The 26,910-nt window shown below is 44.5% G+C and overlaps 2 protein-coding genes and 1 pseudogene across 8 annotated transcripts in view; 1 reads left to right on the top strand and 2 right to left on the bottom strand.

Moving 5' to 3' along the window:
• Window positions 1-37: 37 nt before the first annotated feature.
• TP53I3 (tumor protein p53 inducible protein 3) lies at window positions 38-8,390 on the bottom strand. 4 transcript variants are annotated; one of them, XM_054476563.2, is made up of 6 exons: window positions 8,255-8,390; window positions 7,364-7,506; window positions 5,526-5,793; window positions 3,473-3,685; window positions 2,075-2,271; window positions 38-365 (listed from the first exon to the last, which is right to left on the bottom strand). In XM_054476563.2, exons 1-6 carry the CDS (start codon window positions 8,343-8,345, stop codon window positions 183-185), a joined length of 1,095 nt encoding a protein of 364 aa, XP_054332538.1. In that variant the 5' UTR covers window positions 8,346-8,390; the 3' UTR covers window positions 38-182. The 4 variants fall into 4 exon arrangements, with proteins under 4 accessions (XP_054332538.1, XP_054332539.1, XP_054332543.1 ...); XM_054476564.2 differs by having other exon boundaries at window positions 2,075-2,247; window positions 8,255-8,368; XM_054476568.2 differs by lacking the exon at window positions 8,255-8,390 and adding an exon at window positions 7,906-8,118 and having other exon boundaries at window positions 2,075-2,247.
• The window catches only part of FAM228B (family with sequence similarity 228 member B), a 93,016-nt gene continuing 69,631 nt past the window's right edge, over window positions 3,526-26,910 (top strand). For 2 of the 4 annotated variants that reach the window (XR_010123132.1, XR_010123129.1), the window contains exons 1-3: window positions 3,526-3,609; window positions 17,079-17,168; window positions 18,408-18,496. The gene's annotated coding sequence lies outside the window, so the exon portion shown is untranslated. The remainder of the gene's footprint in view (window positions 3,610-17,078; window positions 17,169-18,407; window positions 18,497-26,910) is intronic. The other 2 variants (XR_010123133.1, XM_054476562.1) reach the window with 1 other exon arrangement.
• Window positions 6,271-6,795, bottom strand: LOC134737813 (large ribosomal subunit protein uL11-like; annotated as a pseudogene).

Raw genomic sequence — 26,910 nt, 5'->3', positions numbered from 1 at the left:
CAACCCCGCCGCGGCGGCCCCAGTCCGCGTGCCACCCTTCCAGTTCACTCTTTATTTCCTCATATCAGCTTTAAACGGCTCTGGAGGAAGCACCGCGTTTCTTGCCTGTCTATTGTGAATCTTCTCCAGGTTTGCTCTGGAAAGGCCTGGGGTGGCCGCGTCCTGTCCTGCCCCATCCTTCTTCACTGGGGCAGTTCCAGGACGATCTTGCCTAGGTTCTTGTTGGCCTCCATGTACTTATGGGCCTCCTGGATTTCGGTCACTGGGTAGATTCTGTCCAGAACCGGCAGCAGACGTTGCGGGCCCTCCGTGGAGAAGTGAGGCAGAATTTGCTCTGTGAAAGCATTCACCAGCATTTGCTTGTACTAAGACAAGGGAAAGGAGATCATCAGCCTGGGGAGAGAGCCTCACCCTGCCCTCCTCATCCTCCTCAGCCTTCTTGCTCTCTCTGAAGCCACATATCTGAAAAAGCACACAGGGACACTTAACCCCTCACTTCCTAGCATGTGTATGAAATACCCTTGAAGGAGTCATGTGCCATCTCAGAATATGTCTGATAGGTATATTGTTTATTTTGAGGTGAAAGCATTGGAGAAATTGTAGTTTCAGAAAAGTCTAGCTGACCTGTCTCTTCTTGCATGTAGCAAGTCATAAAGATTCCTCTGGGAGGGGTACCCTCGCCATACTAGGGCAAAAAGCCCTTATCACCAGAGACTGGAAACGGGGCTGCAATGGAACTGAATAAATACACTTAAGGATGTAACCCTTATCTTCCACTAGTTTTACACCCCCCACCCCCATATATCTCCTAGTGACTTCGCTAGAAATTTACTATCCATAGCCAGATTTTGTCTTATTTCTTCTCAAATTTATTGTTCTTTGTCTAAAAATTACAAAAGCATCTTACTTTGGCCGAATCACTTGAGCCTGGGAGTTTGAGATCAGCCTGGGCAACATGGTGAAACCCTGTCGCTATAAAAAATACAAGCCAGGCATGGTGGTATGCCTTTACTCTTAGCTACCCAGGAGGCTGATTGTGCCATTGCACTCCAGCCTGGGTGACAGAGTAAGACCCTGTCTCCATAAAACAAACAAACAAAAAAAAAAAACAAAAAAAAAACCATGCTTTTCTCCTGTCAATCTGCTGGTATCAATTTGGTTTCTAGAGCCAGCTGAAGAGACCACATAGGAGCTAAAGGGGGGTTACAGGTGATCTCTGGCTCCCTTGTACCTCCAAATGTGTAACTTCTGTTCTGTACCAGATAAAGTCTGAAGCCTGGAGTAAAATGTTAGTGTCACTGACAGCCTAAGAATTGTTTTTAAATAAAGTGTCTTTACCCAGGAGGCAGCCACAGATAGGACTCATATAGGCTTAGTGCAAAAAGGATGCTTAAGCTGTCCTGTCCCTCAGCCGGTGCAAAACCTTATGGTGGAAACATTCCCAAAGTTGGTACCTGCTAGACTGCCAGATGGAATATTTCAGGAGCATATAATCTTTTTTTTTTTTTTTTTTTTTTTTTTTTTGAGATGGGGTTTTGCTATGTTACCCAGGCTGGTGTACAGCGGCTATGCACAGGTGCAATCATAGCTCACTGCAGCCTTGAAACTCCTGGACTCAAGCAATCCTCTGCCTCAGCCTCCCAAGTAGCTGGGACTACAAGCGAGTGCCACTGTGCCCGGCATGGAACCTATAATCTGTTGAAGGCCAAGGTTTACTTATTTTTTACTCACCTAAGAGCCTTTCTTAGCACACTGAGATGAATTCTGCCTTTGAAAACAAAGTCTTGGAACTACTCGAAATACTTCCTAATACGGTCAGTGCTTTGTTCATTCTGTTAGAATGTTCAGATAACGTGTGAAGTATCAGCTACACTTCTTTTCATGATACTGAAGCCTCTATCGACCAATCTGAATCAGTTCTCTGAAATCAGTTCCTCTTTATCTTCAGAGGGGGAGGTTTCTTCATAGAAACTAACCTCCCTAACCTAAGGTAGAGCTTCCTTTCTCGGGGTAATGTAAATGAACCACACTTTTCTGGGTTAAATCACATGTTTTCTTTTCATTCATCACTCACCTTATTGTCCCTAGATCTCAGCAAACTGGTGATCAGACTTCCTCGCTTAAAAAGTAGCTTTGAAAACAGGGGCCCATTGATGTCACCTCCTCCCATCAGACCATAGAGAACCCATCGACCATCAAGAGCCAGGCAGTTGACGTTCTTCTCCCAGTAGGATCCACCTATGCAGTCTAGAATAAGATTAACTCCAGCACCTTCCATAGGAAACAGATTTGTGATGCTAGTCAGATATAGAAAGCTTGGTGCAAAATAAGATACCATGGTATATTTGGGGATTATGGATATAAATAAATACAGATGCAAGTGGTAAATCTATACGTTGGAATTAGAAACACTGCTTGAAGAACTGTTGTAAATGGAGTTTAGGTAGCGGAACTCTATCATAGCATGTGTGAAGTTCACCCTTTATGAGGCCTAGCTACAGCAAGAGGGAAATGGGGCACCCTGACCTAGAGTCTCCTCTCATGCCAAAATAAGTACAGTCCCACTGACACCCAGGCACGATTGAGAACAGAATACAGGAGGCCCAACCTAGGCTAGTTGTTCACATAGAAGTTAGGAAGTGTCCACACTGGGTTATTGGAATCATAGGCTTTCTAGCTTTGGTTTCATCTCTCCTTTTCTACTCACATGAAAAATGGAGGCCAGGCATGGTGGCTCATGCCTGTAATCCCAGTACTTTGGGAGGCTGAGGCAGGCGGATCACCTGAGGTCAGGAGTTCGAGACCAGCCTGGCCAACATAGTGAAACCCCATCTCTACTAAAAATACAAAAATTAGCTGGGCGTGGTGGTGCGCCTGTGATCTCAGCTACTCAGGAGGCTAAGGCTGGAGAATCACTTGAACCTGGGAGGCGGAGGTTGCAGTGAGCAGAGATCAAGCCACTGCACTCCATCCTCAGTGACAGAGCGAGACTCCATCTCAGAAAAAAAAAAAAAAAAAAGAAAAGAAAAATGGAAAGGGATGAGCCAAAAATAGACACGTCTGGCTTTGGAATACAGAGGTGTGCACATCTACTTACTCATTTAGGGTGCTACCACCCAACCCTACCATGGCCGGCTCCAAACTGGTCTCTGCCTCCAAGCCTCCTGTTAACTAAGTGTGGAATGGCTGGTTGGGAAGAAAAGGTGCTGGATAATTCCAGACCAAGTCTGCATGGTTTAAAGTGTGGATGAATCTTATCTCTTGCAAGAATGCACATGGAAACCATCTTAGATCTAAATATGACTGCCTGTCTCCAGTGGTCAAATACCATAGTACTAGAATTTGGCCAGGGCAGCTGTTGTGCACTTAGCAGAGGTAAGACTGATACACAGCATTGGCAACTTTGAGACTGGTGGGGCTTTTATTTAATCATCTCTTAAATTCCTGCTGAACTGTAGAAGCAGTTGTTTACCTTTGGTGAATTTCAGCGTTGCTTCAGAGAAATCCTCTTCTTTGTAATTGAATCCAGCAGCTGCTCCAAGCTTTTCTGCCATTTGAAGCTTCTGCTGGGAGCCAGCTGTGACCAGAGGAATAGCTCCAGCCATCCGGGTGAGTTGGATAGCAGCTGTGCCCACACCACTCAGTCCTGCATGGATTAGCACATAGTCTCCAGCCTGAACATTTCCTGTGACAGAAAGTACAGGGTTCTCTTTACTTTGCAACTGCTACACATTCCCCACACAGGCATATTCTATCAAGATCACCTGGCCGTTGCACCAAATGCCAAATCAATCTTTTGCTTTTCCTTTTTTATTTGGTGGGGTGGGGGTGGGCTGGTGGGGATAGGACGCTGTGACTCAAATACAAACCATCTTGTTCTTTGGAGAAAGCAAAAGAGCTTATTGCCTCTGGCTAAAGTGGAAAACAGCCTTTTGAAACAGGGCTATAAGCAGCCACATCCATAATCTCTATTTTACCTATAACACCAAAATGCACATCTCTGACCTACACCTGAATAAGTAAGAACAACTACCATTCCTATGGTCACCACTGAAAGCCAGTCCTTCTAGAGTCTGAAACTGGCCTCCAGATGGTCTTCCTGATCCAGGCAACACACAGCCACCAGGCTCCTCTTCCTAAGACGGCACTTGCATTATGTTACTTCCTCCTCAAAATGTAAAGTGCTTCTCCATTGGCTTTTGCATTGAGTCCAGACAGCTTGATATTCAAGGACACCATGATCTGGCTCCAGCCTCATTTTTCACAAATCACAATAGTCATCCTTTACTACTGAGTGCAGTGGCTGGTCTCACCTTGATACTCTTTCTTTCTTTTTTTTTTTTTGAGACGGAGTCTCGCTCTGTCACCCAGGCTGGAGTGCAGTGGCGCAATCTTGGCTCACTGCAAGCTCTGCCCCACCCCGCCCGGGTTCATGCCATTCTCTTGCCTCAGCCTCCCGAGTAGCTGGGACTACAGGTGCCCACCACCACGCCTGGCTAATTTTTTGTATTTTTAGTAGAGATGAAGTTTCACTGTGTTAGCCAGGATGGTCTCGATCTCCTGACCTCATGATCCGTCCGCCTCGGCCTCCCAAAGTGCTGGGATTACAGGCGTGAGCCACCACGCCCAGCCTACTCTTTCTTTTTCTTTGAGACAGAGTCTCACTCTACCGCCCAGGCTGGAGTGCAGTGGCATGATCATGGCTCACTGCAGCCTTGACCTTCCTGGGCTCAGGTGATTCTCCCAACTCAGCCTCCTGAGTAATTGAGACAATAGGCATGCACCATCATGCCTGGTTAATTTTTGTATTTTTTGTAGAAACAGGGTTTTGCCATGTTGCCCAGGCTGGTCTCGAACTCCTGGGCTCAAGTGATCTGTCTTCCAAAGTGCTACGATTATAGGTGTTAGCCACCTTGCCTGGCTGATATTCTTTCTTAGGCCACCTTGGCATGCCTTATGTCCTTCACAAGTCTACCCACCCTTCAAAGCCTTCCAAAAAGCCTTCTGACTATTCTTGTCCACACCATCTTTACCCATCTCCAGCTTCTATTGTAGTTAGACAGGGCTATCCTTCTAAACTGTATGGTCATCTGATCTTATGCATATGATGCCTTCTCAGTTACACTGCACTGTCTAAAGGCAAGGAGCAAGTCTTCTTAGATTCCCTTATGTGAGTTCTTGACTGGCCTCTGTGGGATTGAGGAGGAATAAATGAGTCAATTGGTCCCTTCTGTTGCACTGGGACCCCAGAGAGAAGCTCAGTATGATTTTGAGAAGCTGGGACTGCTGCTGGGCCTCTGGTGTTAACATGTACATAGGCCTCCTATCTAGTGTTATCCAGACCTTCTATCTGCTAACCATGATTCTCAGCCTCAACATTAAACCCTTCTAACATGGTTTGAGGACCTGACAGTACAGGTGATACAGGAAGGCCTGGGAGTGCCCTGGGGGATAGCTGGGATTCAAGTTGGCTGATTTATGGTGTTGAGCCACATTGTGTGGAGTGAGCATGGAGGCCTCCTCACCCACAAGATGTAACAGCTGGAAGGCGGTGAGCCAGGCCTCTGGGATGGCCGCAGCCTGAAGCAGGGTCAATCCCTCTGGGATAGGCATGAGGAGCCCTTCAGGGACAGTGACATACTGAGCCTGGCCCCCACCGGGAAGCAGAGCCATGGCTGTATCCCCGATCTTCCAGTGTCCCTGGCAGCCAGGCCCCAGCTCTGCTACATGTCCAGATGCCTCAAGTCCCAAAATGTTGCTGGCTCCTGGAGGTGGGTCATACTGGCCTTGTCTCTGCAGAGAAAGAAGTGCACTAAGTGGTGAGCATGATCAGAAATCTGTATGTCACCACCCCGGCCCCCCTTCCAATACCCCCTCTTTTTTTTTTCAAAAATAAATTTCAGGATGAAGTCAGGTTTTTGTAAGTAAGGAGAAGAAAAAGGAGAGGCCATTAGTTTTATGCAAATAAACTGGAGGTCACATGATCAGTGGATGTTATAACTGGTAGAGTCCTTAGCTATTTACCTCATCTGAACCCCTTGCTTTACAGATGGAGAAACTGAGTCCCAGATGGGAAGTAATGGTAGTGGGATTAGGAACCTTGATGATGGTTCCTATGCATCAAGCGCTAGGCTCTGTGCTCACTCACCCCAGTCCTCAGAAGCTGTAGAGCAGAGGGACTTAACCAGGAGTGTGTGGCAGAACCACCTGAGGAGTATTTCTTTTTTTTTTTTTTTTTCCCACCAGTTGTCAAATGATCCTTTATTGAAATATTTTCCTTTGTGCTTAACTGGCTGGGCATTCCACAGCACTACTGTTGATGTCATCTATGATGTCATGAGGGTGGCGGCCATCAACATTACAGCCCACAGACTGGGCAGTCCCCAGGATCTCTTTAATGGTTCCAGAGAGTTCTCTGGCTAAGGATCAGTGCCGCATCTGTCGAGCAATGTTGACGATCTCATCAAAAGTGATATTCCCACTGTGTTTAATGTTTTTCTGTTTCTTTCTGTCTCTTGGTGGTTCCTTGAGGGCTTTGATGATCAGGGCAGAGGCAGAAGGCACCACCTCAATCTGGGCCTGTCTGTTCTGAATGGTCAGTTTCACTGTAATCCTCAGGCCCTTCCAGTCGCCCGTTGCCTTGGCAATGTCATCACCAACCTTTTTTGGAGACAGACCCAGGGGGCCGATCTTGGGGGCCAGGGCAGAAGTGGCACCGACTTCACCTCCGGTGCACCCACCTGAGGAGTATTTCAAAGTACACTCTGCCTGGGCCCCCATCACTTTTCTTTCGTGCCCCAGGGGATTCTGATGCACATTTCTGAATGACCCCAACCAATGCAGCTGGCTCAGGTCAGTAAATCAGTAGCAGACAGAAGAAAATTCTTAAGAGTACTGCCTGCTGTCAGCTCTGGGACTCTCAGAGTGGAAAGAGTTAAGAGGTCTTTGGAGCCACAAAGACCTCAGCTTGAATCCCAGCTCTTCTGATTGCTAGTGTCATGGCCTTGGGCGTACTGCTTAACCTCGCTGACCTTCAGTTTCCTTATCTGTAGAATTAAGATGGTGAACAGGGTAGCCTGGGGAGTAAGTGTGCCCACACCCCACAACAATGTTAGTTCCGCCCTCATCTGGAGGCCTGAGTGGCTATGGATTAGCTCGGGGTGGATTCTGCTTTGCAAGTACTCCCCCCTTGTTTTGTATGAACAAAGAGGGCGCCCTGGGTTTAGGTCTGGGAAGCCCCAGCGCAGCTGCCTGCTGGGTGTGGAGCGGTGCATGCCTTCACGTCTGGTCAATGTCCACTGAGTGCTGTTGAGAGGGAGGCTCTGGAGTCCCGCCCACCCCGGCGCGGCTGAGCCCTGGGTACCTGCATTAAGTCCGCCCGGTTCAGGGCGCTGGCCGCCACCTTCAGGAGGACTTCACCCTCCCCCGGGCTCGGCTTGGCCACCTCCTTCACGTAGAGGTTTTCCGGTCCTCCCGGCTTGTCAAAGTGCACGGCTAACATGTTGTCTGAGGACACAGGGCAGGTCAGGACAGGACAGGGCAGGACAGGACAGGACAGGACAGGGCAGGGCAGGGCAGGGCAGGGCAGGGCAGGGGCCGCTGTATCCTCGCGGAGCAGCCCAGCCTCAGGCTCGCACCGCAGCGTCCCCTGCCGGCCAGCGCCTCGCTGCCCTGGTCTCCCGCGGACCCGGCCTCCGCCCCGAGCTCCTGTCTGGGAAGTCCTCTGCCGCCTCCAGACCGATCCCACCAGGAACACAGATGGGAACGGCGGGAAGTGGGATGGCGGTACAGGGCTGGATGCGGCAGAGCAGGACAACGCCGAAGAGGATCAGGCAAATCACACTCCCTCTGAGTTGGAAGCCCCCAGCCCGACCCGGGTCCCCGGCGCCCGTGTGAGTTACTTACTCCTGGCCCGGCTCCCCTCCCATGCACCAGGCGGCGCCGAGTGGTTCTGGCGCCTGCGGGTCCCGGTGGCAAAGCCCGAGCCCCAGAGCCCCAGGACTGCCTCTGCCTCCACCGGAATGGAAGGCTGGACTTGGGGTAGCCGGAGGGGTGGGGCTAAGCAGAACCACCCTCCCTCTCTTTCCTTTCCTCCTTCCCCCTTTAAAACGCAAAGTTAGAAGCAAGCAAATCAGATTTTCTTGTCCTTTTAGCCTCTGGAAAAGAGTCTTTCTCTCAGCTGGACAGAAAGTGCGATTCTAGCTCTCACTGCAAGGAGAGGAAACTTCCTTCCCTCTAGGGAACGAGACCCAACCTCTTGGCGGGCGGATTGGTCCATTTTCCAGGCATGGCCAGGCTTTTGGCACATTTATGTAACAGGCTGGCATCCCGCCCATCTTGAGCATGGGTGGGCAAGCTGGGTGCTGCTAAGAGAAAAGAAAGGAGCCGTTGGGAGTGGGGGTGGGGAAGGAAGGCAAACCGCAGTCCTGGGATCCTTATCACGCCCCTCCTCCTGACAGTCCTGGGGGAGAGGTTCAGCCCCAGGAGAAGGATGCTGGCGATTTTGACTGGGTAAAAGCTGTATCCGTAAGCTACGTGAAGGTTTCTCAACCTCGGGGCTATTGACATTTTGGACTAGTTAGTTCGTTGTAGGAGATCGTCCTGTGCATTGTAGGATGTTTAGCAGCATCCCTGGCCTCCTCCCACTACATATCCATAGCACTCCTTGTAAATTCCTGTTTTAGTAAGAACCTCCCATCCTTGACATCTGATCACCCTCAATATCTCATCCTCCACCATCCCCCAAGTGATATCCGACCACCCTGGCCTGCCTTTAGTGAGAATCCTGTTAGGTCAGTTTAGACAGAATCCCCTTTACCCCTGATGCCTCTTACTAATTTTCCATCCACTGACCCCCTACACTGCTCCTTGGCTATACATTCCCACTTGTCCATGATGCATTCAGAGTTGATCCCAACCTGTCTCCTCCACTGCAAGAACTCATTGCAGTGGTCCCTAAATCTGTAGTGATGGTGCTAAATAAAGTCTTCCTTAATGTGCTTTAACAAGTATCATTGAATAATTATTTCTTTAACACAACAGAGCAAAAGCCTATAGAGATGGAAATAATAAAATGATGGGACTTAAGGAAAAATTCAGGAGACCCTGCTATGAGAATAATAGGAATTTTAGGCCGGGCGCGGTGGCTGACGCCTGTAATCCCAGCACTTTGGGAGGCCGAGGTGGGCGGATCACGAGGTCAGGAGATCGAGACCATGCTGGCTAACACGGTGAAACCCCGTCTCTACTAAAAATACAAAAAATTAGCCGGGCGTGGTGGCGGGCGCCTGTAGTCCCAGCTACTCGGGAGGCTGAGGCAGGAGAATGGCGTGAACCTGGGAGGCGGAGCTTGCAGTGAGCCGAGATTGCGCCACTGCACTCCAGCCTGGACGACAGAGTGAGACTCCGTCTCAAAAAAAAAAAAAAAAAAAAAAGGAATTTTAGAAGGAGGAAGAGGAATGGATGAAGAAGATTCAATGGTTGACCAAATAAAAGAATACAGTTTTCCTAAATTCTACCAGATTATACGGATTGAAAACATTCACTAGTTAAAGGATGGATTCATAAGAACAAAAATGCACGCCTATATTTTATAAAATTTCAGGTTCTAACAAGTGTGGAAAGAATAAGTTACTCACAATTGGTTAAAAAACAAAAATGGCTTCCTTCTCTCCCTCCCTCCCTCCCTCCTTCCTTCCCCACCCCCTCTTTCTCTCTCTCTCTTTTTTGTAGTGTAGGGGTCTCATTATGTTGCCCAGGCTGGTCTCAAACTCCTGGGCCCAAGCAATCTTCCTGCCTCAGCCTCCCAAAGTGCTAGGATTACAAGTATGAGCCACTGTGCCCAGCAAGTTTCTATCTGCAATCTGGAAGCTAGAAGAGAGTAGACTAGCCTCTATTGACTAGAAGAAAAGCACTGTAACTCAATATACCCTATTAAGATATAATTCACTTGTTAGGGCAAAAAACATGTCTGAGGATGTATAAGGATTCAGAGACACATCATCCAGGATACGCATCTGTCCAAAATTGAGGAAGGGTTTGAACCAAATAATACATATCCTAGAACAGAGACAGATGGAAAGGAAATAGTTGTAAATAACAAACTTTTCAAAAATCTACGCTAAAACTGATTGGATTAAGAAAATGGAATGGATTAAGATAGATGAGGAATGTGTAATGTAAGTGCTAAATAAGAACTTTTAAGATGCAAGGAGTTACTTTAAAAAAAAAATCTAATAATACCAACCACTAAGTATACTAAAGTATCCCAGTAAAACTCTAGTTGAAAGTGCCTAAGATTTTATCTTGGTGAGCCCTTGGTCGATGTAATCTTGCAGTGTGTAATAAGAAATATATATTTTTGGTCTTCGTCCTGGGTTCCTGCAATAGCACTCCTAAAACCTTTGTTATTTGCTGAATAAGCATCTCTTTCTTTCTTTTTAATTTTCTTTTGTTTTTAACTAGATATACAGTCTTGCTACGTTGCCCAGGCTGGTCATGAACTCCTGGACTCAAGCAATTCTCCCACCTCAGCCTATAAAGTACTGGAATTGTAGGCATGAGCCACTCTGCCTGGCCAATAAGTATCTTTTATTATATTTTGTTCTCGTACAGAGCTCCTAAAACCCTTGGAATTTCGTATATGATAGAAATGACTTTTTATATTAATAACAGACCCTTATAAGCACACTCGAGTTTATGCTAATAAAGTGACTTAGGGTGGGGGCCCTAGATAGCTTCAGGATGAGCTAGTCACCAGAAAGACCCTGGGAAGGGGAGGCAGGGACTGGAGATTACACGCTATAAGAACTCTTTTTTTGTTGTTCTTGTTGAGACTGAATCTCACTCTGTTGCCCAGGTTGGAGTGCAGTGGCCTGATCTCAGTTCACTGCAACCTCCACCTCCTAGGTTCAAGCGATTCTCCTGCCTCAGCCTCCGGAGTAGCTGGGACTACAGGTGTGAGCCACCATACCAGGGTAATTTTTTTTTTTTTTTTTTTTGGGACAGAGTCTCACTCTGTCACCCAGGCGATCTCGGCTCGCTGCAAGCCTCCCAAGTAGCTGGGACTATAGACACACGCTGCCACGCCCAGCTAATTTTTTGTATTTTAGTAGAGACGGGGTTTCACCAGCCCAGGGTTTTGCAACAGCCCAGGCTGGTCGCAAACTCCTGAGCTTAGGCAATCCACCTGCCTCGGCCTTCCAAAGCGCTGGGATTACAGGCGTGAGCCACTGGGTCTGGCCAATTTTTGTGGTTTTAGTAGAAATGGGATTTCTCCATGTTGGCCAGGCTGGTCTCGAACTCCTTACCTCAGGTTATCCATTTGCCTAGGCCTCCAAAAGTGCTGGGATTAGAGGTGTGAGCCACCGCGCCTGGCCCTAAAAACTCTTGAACAAAGAAATGTGGTGAGCTTCCCAGCTGGTGAACACATCCACCATGGGAAGATGGTGTGGTGTACCCCAACTCCATGGGGACAGAGGCTTCTGCACTTCGGATCCTTCTGGACCTCATTCTACATACCTCTTCACCTGGCTGTTAATCCCTTTATTATATATATACATATATATATACATATATATATATATACACATACATATATATATACACACATATATATATATATTTAATATATATCTTTTTCTGAGGCAGAGTCTGGCTCTGTTGCCTAGGCTGGAATGCAGTGGGGTGATTTTGGCTCACTGCAATCTCTGTCTCTCAGGTTTATGTGATTCTCCTGGCTCAGCCTCCCAAGTAGCTGGGATTACAGGCATGCTACATCAAGCCCGGCTAATTTTTGCATTTTTACTAGAGACAGGGTTTCGCCATGTTGGCCAGGCTGGTCTTGAACTTTTGGGCTCAAGAGATCCACCCGCTTCGGCCTCCCAAGGTGTTGCGATTACAGGCGTGAGCCACTGCGCCCGGCCTATAATATTCTTTATCATAAACTAGTAAACGTAAGTGTTTCCCTGAGTTTTGTGAACCATTCTAGCAAATTATCAAATCCAAGGAGGGAGTCATGAGAATCTCTGATTTATACAGCCAGTTGGTCAGAAGTGTAGGAGGCTTGGATTTGCAGTTGGCATCTTTAATGGGGGCAACCTTGTGGGACTGAGCCCTTAATCTGTGGGATCTGACACTAACTCCAGGTAGAGAGTGTCAGAATTGAATTGTGGAACACCCAGTCTATGTCAGAGAATTGGTTGATGTGGGAATAAAACCTGCATATCTAGTGTCAGAAACGAAGTGTTCTGTGTGAGTGTAGAAACAGTGTGGTTTCCCAGATATGGGGAAATAGATTATATTTAGTAGAAATGTATCCAATTATGAAAGTTGGGAAATGGGCTGGGTGCTGTGGCTCATACCTATAATCCCAGCACTTTGGGAGGCTGAGAGGGGTGGATCACTTGAGGTCAGGAGTTCAAGGCCAGCCTGGCCAACATGATGAAACCCCATCTCTACTAAAAATGCAAAAATTAGCTGGGTGTGGTGGTGGGTGCCTGTAGTCCCAGCCTGTTCTTTATAAAAACCAGTAACATGAATGAAATGTATTGTGAGTTACAGCTGGGAAACAAGAAATAGCCAAGGTCTGAAAGACTGGGAATGAGAAAGGAGATACAACCACAGATATAGGAGTGATTAAAAGAAGAATAAATTAAATTACGTGAAACTCTACAGCAACATGTAGTAAAATCTAGAAAAAAATGGAAGATTTTTTAGCAAAATTACTCCATTCTACCCAATGGGTGGAGTATTTTTGCCTCATTCTGTTGATGTTGGGTTTGGCCCTGTCTCTTTGGTCAATGATGAGTGAGAAAGGCATGGTCAGTTTCCATCAGTCCCCTGACCTTCCTGCCACCCACAGGTAGCCTCTATTTCAGCTTGTCCCTGAGTGAGAAACACTCAGGGTAGCCCTGAATCCAACCTATTGTCTTGGGACCAGCCTAGCAGAGTCACAACCGAGGAAGAAATAAACATTTGTTGCTGTAAGCTGTTGTTGTTGTAAGCTGTTAAGATTTGGGGATAGTTTATTTTTGCAGCAAAGGCTTGTTAATAAAGATAAAAATTTCTTTAAAAAATTAGCAAGGATACAAAATTAGCCAGGTGTGGTGGCACACCCCTGTAATCCCAGCTACTCGGGAGGCTGAGGCAGGAGAATCATTCGAGGCAGAGGTTGTGGTGAGCCCAGATTGTGCCATTGCACTCCAGCCTGGGGAACAAGAGCAAAACTCCGTCTAAAAAAAAAAAGAAAAAAAATGCTGGGTGCGGTGGCTCATGCCTGTAATCCCAGCACTTTGGGAGGCCGAGGCGGGCGGATCGCGAGGTCAGGAGATTGAGACCATCCTGGCTAACACGGTGAAACCCCATCTCTACTAAAAATACAAAAAATTAGCCGGGGGTGGTGGCTGGCGCCTGTAGTCCCAGTTACTCGGGAGGTTGAAGCAGGAGAATGGCGTGAACCTGGGAGGGGGAGCTTGCAGTGAGCCGAGACTGTTCCACTGCACTCCAGCCTGGGCTACAGAGTGAGACTCCCGTCACAAAAAAACAAAAATAAACAAAAAATTAGCAAGGACCGGCACGGTGGCTCAACCCTGTAATCCTAGCACTTTGAGAGGCCAAGGGGGGAGCAGAACAGTTGAGGTCAGGAGTTCAAGACCAGCCTGGCCAACATGGTGAAACCCCATCTCTACTAAAAATACAAAAATTAGCCGGGCGTGGTGGTGCACACCTGTAGTCCCAGGTACCTGCGAGGCTGAGGCAGGAGGAGGTTGCAGTGAGCTGTGATTGCACCACTGCACTCCAGCCTTGGTGACAGAGAGAGCCTCCCATCTCAACAACAACAACAAAAAAAATTAGGAAATGGAGTTCAGCAATTTATATTCCCTATGACTATACAAAATCAATATTGGGAAGTCTATCAATACAACCCCAAAACATCAACAAATTAAAGGAGAAGACACCATATGAGCCAATCAATGGAGGCCAAAAAGGCATTGATTAAACCTAGAAGCCATTCATTATAAAACCTCCAAGCAAAATAAGGATAAAAGGAAAGTATTTATAGTAGACTTTTTTTAAAAGACAAGGTCTCATTCTGTTGCCCTTGCTGGAGTGCAGTGTTGTGATCACAGCTCACTGAAGCCTTGATATGGGGTCAATTGAACCTCCCACCTCAGCCTCCCCAGTAGCTAGGACTACAGGCTTGAGCCACCACACCCAGATAGTTTGTGTTTGTTTGTTTATTGTTTGTTTTGTAGATACGAGGTTATGCCATGTTGCCCAAGCTGACATTATTATTTGACATTACTTCAGAAGTTTTAGTCAATACAATAAGATAAAAAACGAGGTAATTGATATAAATACTGGAAAAGTGATAAAACAGTCTCCTTATGTTGTTGATATGATTGTAGACTTAGAAAACACAAGAGATGTGCCGGGTGCCGTGGCTGACGCCTGTAATCCCAGCACTTTGGGAGGCCGAGGCGGGCGGATCACGAGGTCAGGAGATCGAGACCATCCTGGCTAACACGGTGAAACCCCGTCTCTACTAAAAATACAAAAAATTAGCCGGGCGTGGTGCTGGGCGCTGGTAGTCCCAGCTACTTGGGAGGCTGAGGCAGGAGAATGGCGTGAACCCGGGAGGCGGAGCTTGCAGTGCGCCAAGATCACCACTGCACTCCAGCCTGGGCGACAGAGTGAGACTCCGCTGTCTCAAAACAAAAACAAAAAACAAACAAGCACAAAAAACCACAAGAGATGCTAATTTTAAAAATGAAGCAAACATTTTTGTTTGAGATAATGAGATAATTTGTAAAGCTGTGCAGATGCAAGCTACATACACCAGAATCAATAGCTTTATTCTACTTCAGCTAAACAACTAGAAATATTAATAAAAATGGGGAAAATAACCCTTTTACCATAGCAGTACAAGCTGTAAAAGCATAAGGAATGTATTTAACAAGGAAGATACAAAAATTATATAATGAAGACTGTAAAACTATATCAAAGAACAGAAACAAGATCTGAACAAATGAAACAGTACCATGTTTTTAGATGAGAATACAGTAACCAAAATGTCAGTTTTACCAAATTAGTATACAAATTCATTATAAATTTGGTTATAATGCCAACAATATATTTTTTGATTGGATAAAATGGTGTTAGAGTGTATGTGGAAGAACAAATCCCCCCAAATGGCCAATAAATATATGAAAAATAATAGTACGGTTGGGAGTGTTGGCTCACATCTGTAATCCCAGCACTTTGGGAGGCCGAGGTGGGCAGATCACTTGAACTCAGGAGTTCAAGACCAGCCTGGGCAACATAGCAAAACCCCATCCCTACAAAAAATTAGCCAGGCATGGTGGCATGTGCCTGTAGTTCCAGCTACTTGGGAGGCTGGGAGATGGGAAGATCACATGGGCCTGGCAGGCAGAGGTTGCATTGATCATACCACTGCACTCCAGCCTGGGTGACAGAGTAAGACTCTGTCTCCAAAAAAAAAAAAAAAGGAATAGTAGTAGGAAAGACTTATATTACTAGATGTCAGAAAATAAATCAGCCAAGCATGGTGGCTCATGCCTGTAATCTCACCACTTTGGGAGGCCAAGGTGTGTGGATTATTTGAGGTCAGAAGTTCTAGACCAGCCTGGCCAACATGGTGAAACCCCATCTCTACTAAAAATACAAAAATTAGCTGGGCAGTGGTGGCACGTGCCTGTAATCCCAGCTATTCAGGAGGCTGGGGCAGGAGACTCGCTTGAGCCTGGGAGGCAGAGGTTGCAGTGAGCTGAGATCGCGCCCTGCACTCCAGCCTGGGTGACAGAGTGAGACCCTGTCTCCAAAAAAAAAAAGAAAGAAAGAAAATAAATCATAGCGATAGTAACAATGACAGTATGAAACTTACTTCTAAGGAGTTTGTCCTGTAGAAATAAAACACACCAATTATACGGACATATGTACAGAGATGCTTATTGCAGCATTGATCATAGTAACAAAAATTTAGAAACAAAGTAGATCCCATCACTAAGGGAATGGCTGCATAAATTGTGAATTCTATGCATGCACTTGAAAAATGAACTAGAGCTATAGCAGTTGACATTGAGGGATTTCTGTGAAGCGTTTGTTTAATCAGAGTAAAATTGTGGTAAAACAATGACAAAATATCCCCATACACATATACATGATTTTATGCACACACACACACACACACACACACACACACACACACACACACACACCATACACAGAGGCTACCTGCCTCTGCCATCTTCCTGGCCACCCATCACCATGGCTCAGGACTCAAGGCATTTCTCCTTACTCCAGGTGGTAGTCTGCACACATTTTTATTCTGAAATAGGCAAAAAGCATGTCCCAAAACTATGTGTCCCCTCTCACTTTTTATTTTTATTTTTATTTTATTTTACTTTAAGTTCTGGGATACATGTGTTGAAGGTGCAGGTTTGTTACATAGGTATACATGTGCCATGGTGGTTTACTGCACCTATCAGCCTGTCATCTAGGCTTTAAGCCCCGCATGCATTAGGTATTTGTCCTAATGCTCTCCCTCCCCTTGCCCCCAGCCCCACAATAGGCCCCGGTGTGTGATGTTCCCCTCAGTGTGTCCACGTGTTCTCATTGTTCAACTCCCACTTATGAGTGAGAACATGCGCTATTTGGTTTTCTGTTCCTGTGTTAGTTTGCTGAGGATGATGGTTTCTGGCTTCATCCATGTCCCTGCAAAGGACATGAACTCATTCTTTTTTATGGCTGCATAGTATTCCATGGTGTATATGTATCACATTTTCTTTATCCAGTCTATCATTGATGGGCATTTGGGTTGGTTCGGTGTCTTTGCTATTGTAAATAGTGCTGCAATAAACATATGTGTGCATTTTTTTTTTTTTTTTTGAGATAGAATCTTACTGTGTCACCCAGGCTGGAGTGCAGTATCACAATCTTGGCTCACTGCAACCTCCGCCTCCTGGGTTCAAGCGATTCTCCTGCCTTAGCCTCCCAAGTAGCTTGGATTACAGGTGCCCACCACCTAGCCTGGCTAATTTTTTTTGTATTTTTAATAGAGACGAGTTTCACCATATTGGCCAGGCTGGTCTTGAACTCCTGACCTTGTGATCCGCCCACCTCAGACTCCCAAAGTGCTGGGATTACAGGTATGAGCCACCGCTCCTGGCTGCATGTGTCTTTGTAGTAGAATGATTTATAAACCTTTGGGTATATACGCAGTAATGGGATTGCTGGGTCAAATGGTATTTCTGGTTCTAGATCCCTGAGGAATCGCCACATACTTTTTTTTTTTTTTTTTAAAGACAGGGTCTTGCTGTGTCACCCAGGCTGGAGTGCAGTGGCACCATCATAGCTTACTGCAGTGTTGACCTCTTGGATTCAAGTGATCCTCCTGCCTCAGCCTCCTGAATAACTGGGCCTTGGCCTCCCAAGTAGTCTCATGTGCCTGGGACTGCAGGCACATGCCACCACACCTGGCTACTTTTTAAAGTTTTGGTAGAGACAAGATCTTTCATGTTGCTCAGGCTGGTCTTCAACTCCTGGGCTTAAGTGATCTTCCTGCCTCCATCTACCAAAGCGCAGGGATTACAGGTGTGAGCCACTGTGCCCAGCCTCCTCTCACATTTTTAAGTTGATATCTAAAATTATTCACCTGAAATATAAATAGTTCAAAAGATAAGGATTTCTTATTTCTTTAAATACTGACATTTTAAACTCTTACAACAGGCTTCCCCCCAACCCTCCAAGAGAGAGAGAGTCTTGTTGTGTTGCCCAGGCCGGAGTAAAATGTTGTGATCATAACTCACTGTAACCTCAAACTCCTGAGCTCAAGGAATCCTCCCACCTCAGTCTTCCCAGTAGCTAGGACTACAGGCAGATGATACCATGCCTGGCTAATTTTTCTATTTTTCGTAGAGACAGTCTCACTATGTTGCCTCAGCTGGTCTTGAACTCTTGGCCTCAAGGGATCCTCCCGCCTTGGCCTCTCTAAGTGCTGGGTTTACAGGCATGAGCCACTTTGCCCAGCCTACATCAGGCTTTTAAATATATCAATTGGGCTGGGTGCGGTGACTCACGCCTGTAATCCTGGCATTTTAGGAAGCCGAGGTGCGCAGATCACTTGAGTTCAGAAGTTGGAGACCAGCCCAGCCAACATGGTGAAACCCCATCTCTACTAAAAATATCAAAAAAATTAGCCTGGCATGGTGGCACACATTCGTAGTCCGAGCTACTCCCGAGGGTGAGGCAGGAGAATCACTTGAACCTGGGATGCGAGGTTGCAGTGAGCTGAGATTGCGCCACTGCACTCCAGCCTTATATTAGAGCAATTTGATATTTATTAATATAATCATCCACTAAGAAAGACCCAAACTCTTCTTTAACAGTTAAAAGTTTTACAACCAGAACAGCTCCGGTCTGCAGCTCCCAGCGTGATCGACACAGAAGACGGGTGATTTCTGCATTTCCGACTGAGGTACCTGATTCATCTCACTGGGACTGGTTGGACAGTGGGTGCAGCCCACGGAGGGGGAGCTGAAGCAGGGCAGGGCATCACCTCACCCTGGAAGTGCAAGGGGTCGGGGGATTTCCCTTTCCTAGCCAAGGGAAGCCGTGACAGACTACCTGGAAAAATGGGACACTCCTGCCCAAATACTGCACTTTTCCCAAGGTCTTAGCAACTGGCAGACAAGGAGATTCTCTCCCGTGCCTGGCTCAGTGGGCCCCACACCCACGGAGCCTTGCTCACTGCTAGTGCAGCAGTCTGAGATTGAACTGCGGGGCGGCAGCCTGGCTGGGGGAGGGGCGTCCGCTGTTGCTGAGGCTTGAGTAGGTAAACAAAGCAGCCAGGAAGTTCGAAATGGGCAGAGCCCACTGCAGCTCAGTAAGGCCTACTGCCTCTAGACTCCACCTCTGTAGCCAGGGCATAGCTGAACAAAAGGGAGCAGACAACTTTTGCAGACTTAAAGGTCCCTGTCTGACAGCTCTGAAGAGAGCATTGGTTCTCCCAGCATGGTGTTTGAGCTCTGAGAACGGACAGACTGCCTCCTCAAGTGGGTCCCTGACCCCCATGTAGCCTAACTAGGAGACACCTCCCAGGAGGGGCTGACAGACACCTCATATAGGCACCTGCCTCTCTGGGACGAAGCTTCCAGAGGAAGGATCAGGCAGTAGTATTTGCTGTTCTGCAATATTTGCTGTTCTGCAGCCTCCACTGGTGATACCCAGGAAAACAGGGTCTGGGGTGGACCTCCAGCAAACTCCAACAGACCTGCAGCTGAGGGACCTGACGGTTAGAAGGAAAACTGAAAAACAGAAAGGAATAGCATCAACATCACCAAAAAGGTCATCTACACCAAAACCCCATCTGTAGGTCACCAACATCAAAGACCAAAGGTAGATAAAACCACAAAGATGGGGAGAAACCAGAGCAGAAAAGCTGAAAATTCTAAAAATCAGAGTGCCTCTTCTCCTCCAAAGGCTCGCAGCTCCTCGCCAGCAAAGAAACAAAGCTGGATGGAGAATGACTTTGATGAGTTGACAGAAGTAGGCTTCAGAAGGTTGGTAAAAACAAACTTCTCCGAGCTAAAGGAGGATGTTTGAACCCATCGCAAGGAAGTAAAACCCTTGAAAAAAGATTAGACGAATGGCTAACTGGAATAAACAGTGTAGAGAAGACCTTAAATGACCTGATAGAGCTGAAAACCATGGCATGAGAACTTCGTGACGCATGCACAACCTTCAATAGCTGATTCGATCAAGTGGAAGAAAGGGTATCAGTGATTGAAGATCAAATTAATGAAATAAAGCAATAAGACAAGGTTACAGAAAAAAGAGTAAAAAGACATGAACAAAGCCTCCAAGACAAATGGGACTATGTGAAAAGACCAAATCTATGTTTGATTGGTGTACCTGAAAGTGATGGGGAGAATGGAACCAACTTGGAAAACACTCTTCAGGAGTTTATCCAGGAGAACTTCCCCAACCTAGCAAGGCAGGCCAACATTCAAATTCAGAAAATACAGAGAACACCACAAAGATACTCCTTGAGAAGAGCAACCCCAAGACACATAATTGTCAGATTCACCAAGGTTGAAATGAAGGAAAAAGTGTTAAGCGCAGCCAAAGAGAAAGGTCGAGTTACCCACAAAGGGATGCCCATCACACTAACAGCGGATCTCTCTGCAGAAACCCTACAAGAAGAGAGTGGCGGCCAATATTCAACATTCTTAAAGAAAAGAATTTTCAACCCAGAATTTCATATCTAGCCAAACTAAGCTTCATAAGTAAAGGAAAAATAAAATTCTTTACAGACAAGCAAATGCTGAAAGATTTTGTCACCACCAGGCCTGCCTTACGAGAGCTCCTAAAGGAAGCACTAAACATGGAAAGGAACAACTGGTACCAGCCACTGCAAAAACATGCTAAATTGTAAAGACCATCGATGCTATGAAGAAACTGCATGAATTAATGGGCAAAATAACCAGTGAACATCATAATGACAGGATCAAATTCACACATAACAATATTAACCTTAAATGTAAATAGGCTAAATGCCCCAATTAAAAGACACAGACTGGCAAATTGGATAAAGAGTCAAGACCCATCAGTGTGCTGTATTCAGGAGACCCATCTCATGTGCAAAGACACACATAGACTAAAATAAAGGGATGGAGGAAGATATACCAAGAAAATGGAAAGCAAAAAAAAAAAAAAAAAAAAAAGCAGGGGTTGCAATCCTAGTCTCTGATAAAACAGACTTTAAACCAACAAAGATCAAAAGAGACAAAGAAGACCGTTACATAATGGTAAAGGGATCAATTCAACAAGAAAACCTAACTATCCTAAATATATATGCACCCAATACAGGAGCACCTAGATTCATAAAGCACGTCCTTAGAGACCTACAAAGAGACTTAGACTTGCACACAATAATAATGGGAGACTTTAACACCCCACTGTCAATATTAGACAGATCAACGAGACAGAAGGTTAACAAGGATATCCAGGACTTGAACTCAGCTCTGCAACAGGCAGACCTAATAGACATCTACATAACTCTCCACCCCAAATCAACAGAATATACATTCTTCTCAGCATCACATCACACTTATTCTAAAATTGACCACATAATTGGAAGTAAAGCACTCCTCAGCAAATGTAAAAGAACAGAAATCACAACAAAATGTCTCTCAGACCACAGTGCAATCAAATCAGAACTCAGGATTAAGAAACTCACTCAAATCCGCACAACTACATGGAAACTGAACAACTTGCTCCTGAATGACTACTGGGTAAATAACGAAATGAAGGCAGAAATAAAGATGTTCTTTGAAACCATTGAGAACAAAGACACAATGTACCAGAATCTCTGGGACATGTTTAAAGCAGTGTGTAGAGGGAAATTTATAGCACTAAACGCCCACAAGAGAAAGCAGGAAAGATCTAAAATTGACACCCTAAAATCACAATTAAAAGAACTAAAGAAGCAAGAGCAAACAAATTCAGAAGCTAGCAGAAGGCAAGAAATAACTGAGATCAGAGCAGAGATGAAAGAGATAGAGACACAAAAGCCCTTCAAAAAAATCAAGGAGTCCAGGAGCTGGTTTTTTGAAAAGATCAACAAAATTGATAGACTGCTAGCAAGACTAATAAAGAAGAAAAGAGAGAAGAATCAAATAGATGCAATAAAAAATGATAAAAGGGATATCACCACCAATCCCACAGAAATACAAACTACCATCAGAGAATACTATAAACACCTCTATGCAAATAAACTAGAAAATCTAGAAGAAATGGATAAATTCCTGGAAACATACACCCTCCCAAGACTAAACCAGGAAGAAGTTGAATCTCTGAATAGACCAATAACAGGCTCTGAAATTGAGGCAATAATTAATAGCCTACCAACCAAAAAAAGTCCAGGACCAGTTAGATTCACAGCCGAATTCTACCAGAAGTACAAAGAGGAGCTGGTACCATTCCTTCTGAAACTATTCCAATCAATAGAAAAAGAGGGAATCCTCCCTAACTCATTTTATGAGACCAACATCATCCTGATACCAAAGCCTGGCAGAGACACAACAAAAAAAGAGAATTTTAAACCAATATCCCTGATGAACATCAATGCGAAAATCCTCAATAAAATACTGGCAAACCAAATCCAGCAGCACATCAAAAAGCTTATCCACCACGATCAAGTTGGCGTCATCCCTGGGATGCAAGGCTTGTTCAACATACACAAATCAATAAATGTAATTCATCACATAAAGAGAACCAATGACAAAAACCACATGATTATCTCAATAGATGTAGAAAAGGCCTTCAACAAAATTCAACAGCACTTCATGCTAAAAACTCTCAATAAACTAGATATTGATGGAGTGTATCTCAAAATAATAAGAGCTACTTATGACAAACCCACAGTCAATATCATACCAAATGGGGAAAAACTGGAAGCATTCCCTTTGAAAACTGGCATAAGACAAGGATGCCACTCCTACTCAACATAGTGTTGGAAGTTCTGGCCAGGGCAATCAGGCAAGAGAAGGAAATAAAGGGTATTCAATTAGGAAATGAGGAAGTCAAATTGTCCCTGTTTGCAGATGACATGATTGTATATTTAGAAAACCCCATCGTCTCAGCCCAAAATCTCGTTAAGCTGATAAGCAACTTCAGCAAAGTCTCAGAATACAAAATCAATGTGCAAAAATCACAAGCATTCCTATACACCATTAACAGACAGAGAGCCAAATTATGAGTGAACTCCCATTCACAATTGCTACAAAGAGAATAAAATACCTACGAATCCAACTTACAAGGGATGTCAAGGACCTCTTCAAGGAGAACTACAAACCATTGCTCAACAAAATAAAAGAGGACACAAACAAATGGAAGAATATTTCATTCTCATGGATAGGAAGAATCAATATCGTGAAAATGGCCACACTGCCCAAAGTATTTATAGATTCAATGCCATCCCCATCAAGCTACCAATGACTTTCTTCACAGAATTGGAAAAGACTACTTTAAAGTTCATATGGAACCAAAAAAGAACCCCCTATTGCCAAGACAATCCTAAGCAAAAAGAACAAAGCTGGAAGCATCAAGCTACCTGACTTCAAACTATACTACAAGGCTACGGTAACCAAAACAGCACGGTACTGGTACCAAAACAGATATATAGACCAATGGAACAGAAAAGAGGCCTCAGAAATAACACCACACACCTACAACCATCTGATCTTTGACAAACCTGACAAACACAAGAAATGGGGAAAGGATTTCCTATTTAATAAATGGTGCTGGGAAAACTGGCTAGCCATATGTAGAAAGCTGAGACTGGATCCCTTCCTTACACCTTATTAAAAAAATTAATTCAAGATGGATTAAAGACTTAAATGTTAGACCTAAAACCATAAAAACCCTAGAAGAAAACCTAGGCAATACCATTCAGGACGTAGGCATGGGCAAGGACTTCATGACTAAAACACCAAAAGCAATGGCAACAAAAGCCAAAATTGACAAAAGGGATCTAATTAAACGAAAGAGCTTCTGCACAGCAAAAGAAACTACCATCAGAGTGAATAGGCAACCTACAGAATGTGAGAAAATTTTTGCAATCTACCCATCTGACAAAGGGCTAATATCCAGAATCTACAAATAACTCAAACAAATTTACAAGAAAAAAAACCCCATCAAAAAGTGGGTGAAGGATATGAACAGACACTTCTCAAAAGAAGACATCCATGCAGCCAACAGACACATGAAAAAATGCTCATCGTCACTGGTCATCAGAGAAATGCAAATCAAAACCACAATGAGATACCATCTCATGCCAGTTAAAATGGCAATCATTAAAAAGTCAGGAAACAACAGATGCTGGAGAGGATGTGGAGAAATAGGAATGCTTTTACACTGTTGGTGGGAGTGTAAATTAGTTCAACCATTGTGGAAGACAGTGTGGCAATTCCTCAAGAATCTAGAACTAGAATTATCATTTGACCCAGCAATCCCATTACTGGGTATATACCCAAAGGATCATAAATCATGCTACTATAAAGACATATGCACACGTATGTTTATTGTGGCACTATTCACAATAGCAAAGACTTGGAACCAACCCAAACGTCCATCAATGATAGACTGGAATAAGAAAATGTAGCACATATACACCATGGAATACTATGCAGCCATAAAAAAGGATGAGTTCATGTCCTTTGCAGGGACATGGACGAAGGTGGAAACCATCATTCTCAGCAAGCTATCACAAGGACAGAAAACTAAATAGTGCATGTTTTCACTCATAGGTGGGAATTGTACAATGAGATCACTTGGACACAGGGTGGGGAACATCACACACCAGGGCCTGTTGGGGGGTTGGGGGCTGGTGGAGGGATAGTATTACAAGAGATACCCAATGTAAATGATGAGTTGATGGGTACAGCAAACCAACATGGCACATGTATACCTATGTATCAAACCTGCAGGTTGTGTACATGTACCCTAGAACTTAAAGTATAATAATAAAAAAAGTTTTACAACCTTATTTTTCTTTCTTCTACTACTCATATTTTCATTCCACTTTTTTCATTGAATCATATTCTGCTATATTTTATGCTTTACTGATCATTCTTATCTGCAGGAAAAATATGTATGTAAATTGACATTAATTTAAAAAATTATTTTCTGTGACCACAGGGCTATTATAAGTGTTAAATTTCTTTTGGATTTATTATTATGATATTATTAGTCCACAATTGATCAAAACAATATGTATTATTTTAAATAATAATTATTAAACATAAAACGTAATTGGAAATATATTCTTAATGATAGTTGGTAGGGCTGAATTTTTCCCAATAGTTATATATGTGGATGAATATTACTTATTGCTAGAATCGGACTGAGTTCGAAATTAGTTCTCTTCCTAGTTTTTATTATTTTATTTTATTTTTTTATTATTTTTTTAAGACGGAGTCTCGCACTGTCGCCCAGGATGGAGTGCAGTGGCGCGATCTCAGCTCACTGCAAGCTCCGCCTCCCGGATTCACGCCATTCTTCCACCTCAGGCTCTTGAGTAGCTGGGACTACAAGGGCCCGCCACCATGCCCGGCTAATTTTTTGTATTTTTAGTAGAGACTGGGCTTCACCGTGTTAGCCAGGATGGTCTCTATCTCTTGAGCTTGTGATCTGCCCGCCTTGGCTTCCCAAAGCGCTGGGATTACAGGCGTGAGCTACCGCGCCCGGTCCCTATTTTTTATTTTTATAGACAAGCTCTGACAAATCTAGTTTGCATAAATTAGATGGGAAAGAAATTTCATTATAGGAATGCCAGCCGATTCTTTGAATACCTCTGAATTATATAATAAAAACCATATAATGATCTATCATCAAAAGTTGTTTTCAATGCTATATTAGCTGACAACTTAATTAGATCTTGCTTCAGTTTTGTTGAAAGTAAAGACTTGGAAACCACCCAATCTGTTACTCAGTCATAAGTGTCATTCAAGTTCTCAGGTTCTGGAATTATACCAACAAAGCTTTCTGAAGACTTATCAAATGCTTATTAATTATATCTGCTATTTTTTCACTTAGAGGCACCTTGTTTAAATTGATATGCTAAGAAAAGATTCAGGAAGTAAAAATGTTAATTTTAATACATTTTTGCTAAATTTTTTGGATCAAATCCTTTTACCCTATCTCATGTTTTACATGTATTTTCAGGCCGGGAGTGGTGGCTCACGCCTGTAATTCCAGCACTTTGGAAGCCCAAGGCAGGCGGATCAGCTGAGGTCAAGAATTTAAGACCAGTCTGGCCAACATGGCGAAACCCCGTCTCTATTAGAAATACAAAAATTAGCCGGGTATGGTGGCAGGTGCCTGTAGTCCCAGCTACTCGGGAGGCTGAGGCAGGAGAATCGCTTGAACCCTGGAGGTGGAGGTTGCAGTGAGCCGAGATTGTGCCATTGCACTGTAGCCTGGGCAACAGAGTGAGACTCTGTCTCAAAAAAGAAACCAAAAAACAAAATAAATGTATTTTCATTAACATATTGGAGCTGCAGACTTAACTCATTTATGGAAAACATCTGTGACATTCTTATTGGCAAAGGCAGTCCTCACTGTTAATCAGCCAAATCAAATTACTTTCTATCAGAAAAGTTTCTCATTTTTTAATTCAATAATCATGTTAATATGTGCCTTGTAACAATCATTTTGCTTCTGAACCTTAAGAAATATAGATGGAAAGGCATGCAGCCTTCCTTTCCTGGATGAATTATGATACAAAAGTGTTCACTGTTTCTCACTCATACTTTTTTTGCTTTACTCTCATGGGACTCTCCTTCACATATGATGTATTTTTGAACAATGGAGGATGAAAGAAATCATGCAATTTAAAATATTTAGAATTTTCTCTTCCTTTGGCACCTTACAGTTCTTTTGCTCCAAGCCAGGCTCAAAGGCTCAAAGGGCTATGTGAGCGTGAGCCCTTTTGTATACTGGGTGAAGGGAGGCTGGGGAGGCAGGCCAGAAAGTAGCTTTGACATCAGTCCTCAACTACAGCAGATCCTTTTCAGGAAAGTATGTATGGAAGTTGAGAACCTGGGAAACAGGAACCCCTTAAATCCATTCATGCCTGTGTGCCCCTTCTAATGGCTTTGTGAACCATCAGGACATAAAGTTCTCTCATTTGGAGACCTCTGTTACAAAAGATTGCCTGCTCCCTGGGCACCTCCACAGGTGCCGTATAGCTACCACCAAAGGGTCACTTGTGTGGGTCTCTCTGCGTAGCTGGACCCAGTTGGAAGTTTGTAATGAGAATTATAGGAGGCAACTGGAATGCTCTACAGAGGAGGCTCCAGACAGTTATTGCCTTGAGGAAGTTTATGA

The sequence above is a fragment of the Pongo pygmaeus genome, chromosome 12 (genome assembly GCF_028885625.2).
Source record: "Pongo pygmaeus isolate AG05252 chromosome 12, NHGRI_mPonPyg2-v2.0_pri, whole genome shotgun sequence".
Taxonomy (NCBI): domain Eukaryota; kingdom Metazoa; phylum Chordata; class Mammalia; order Primates; family Hominidae; genus Pongo; species Pongo pygmaeus.
This window is presented reverse-complemented; position numbering and strand designations above follow the sequence as displayed.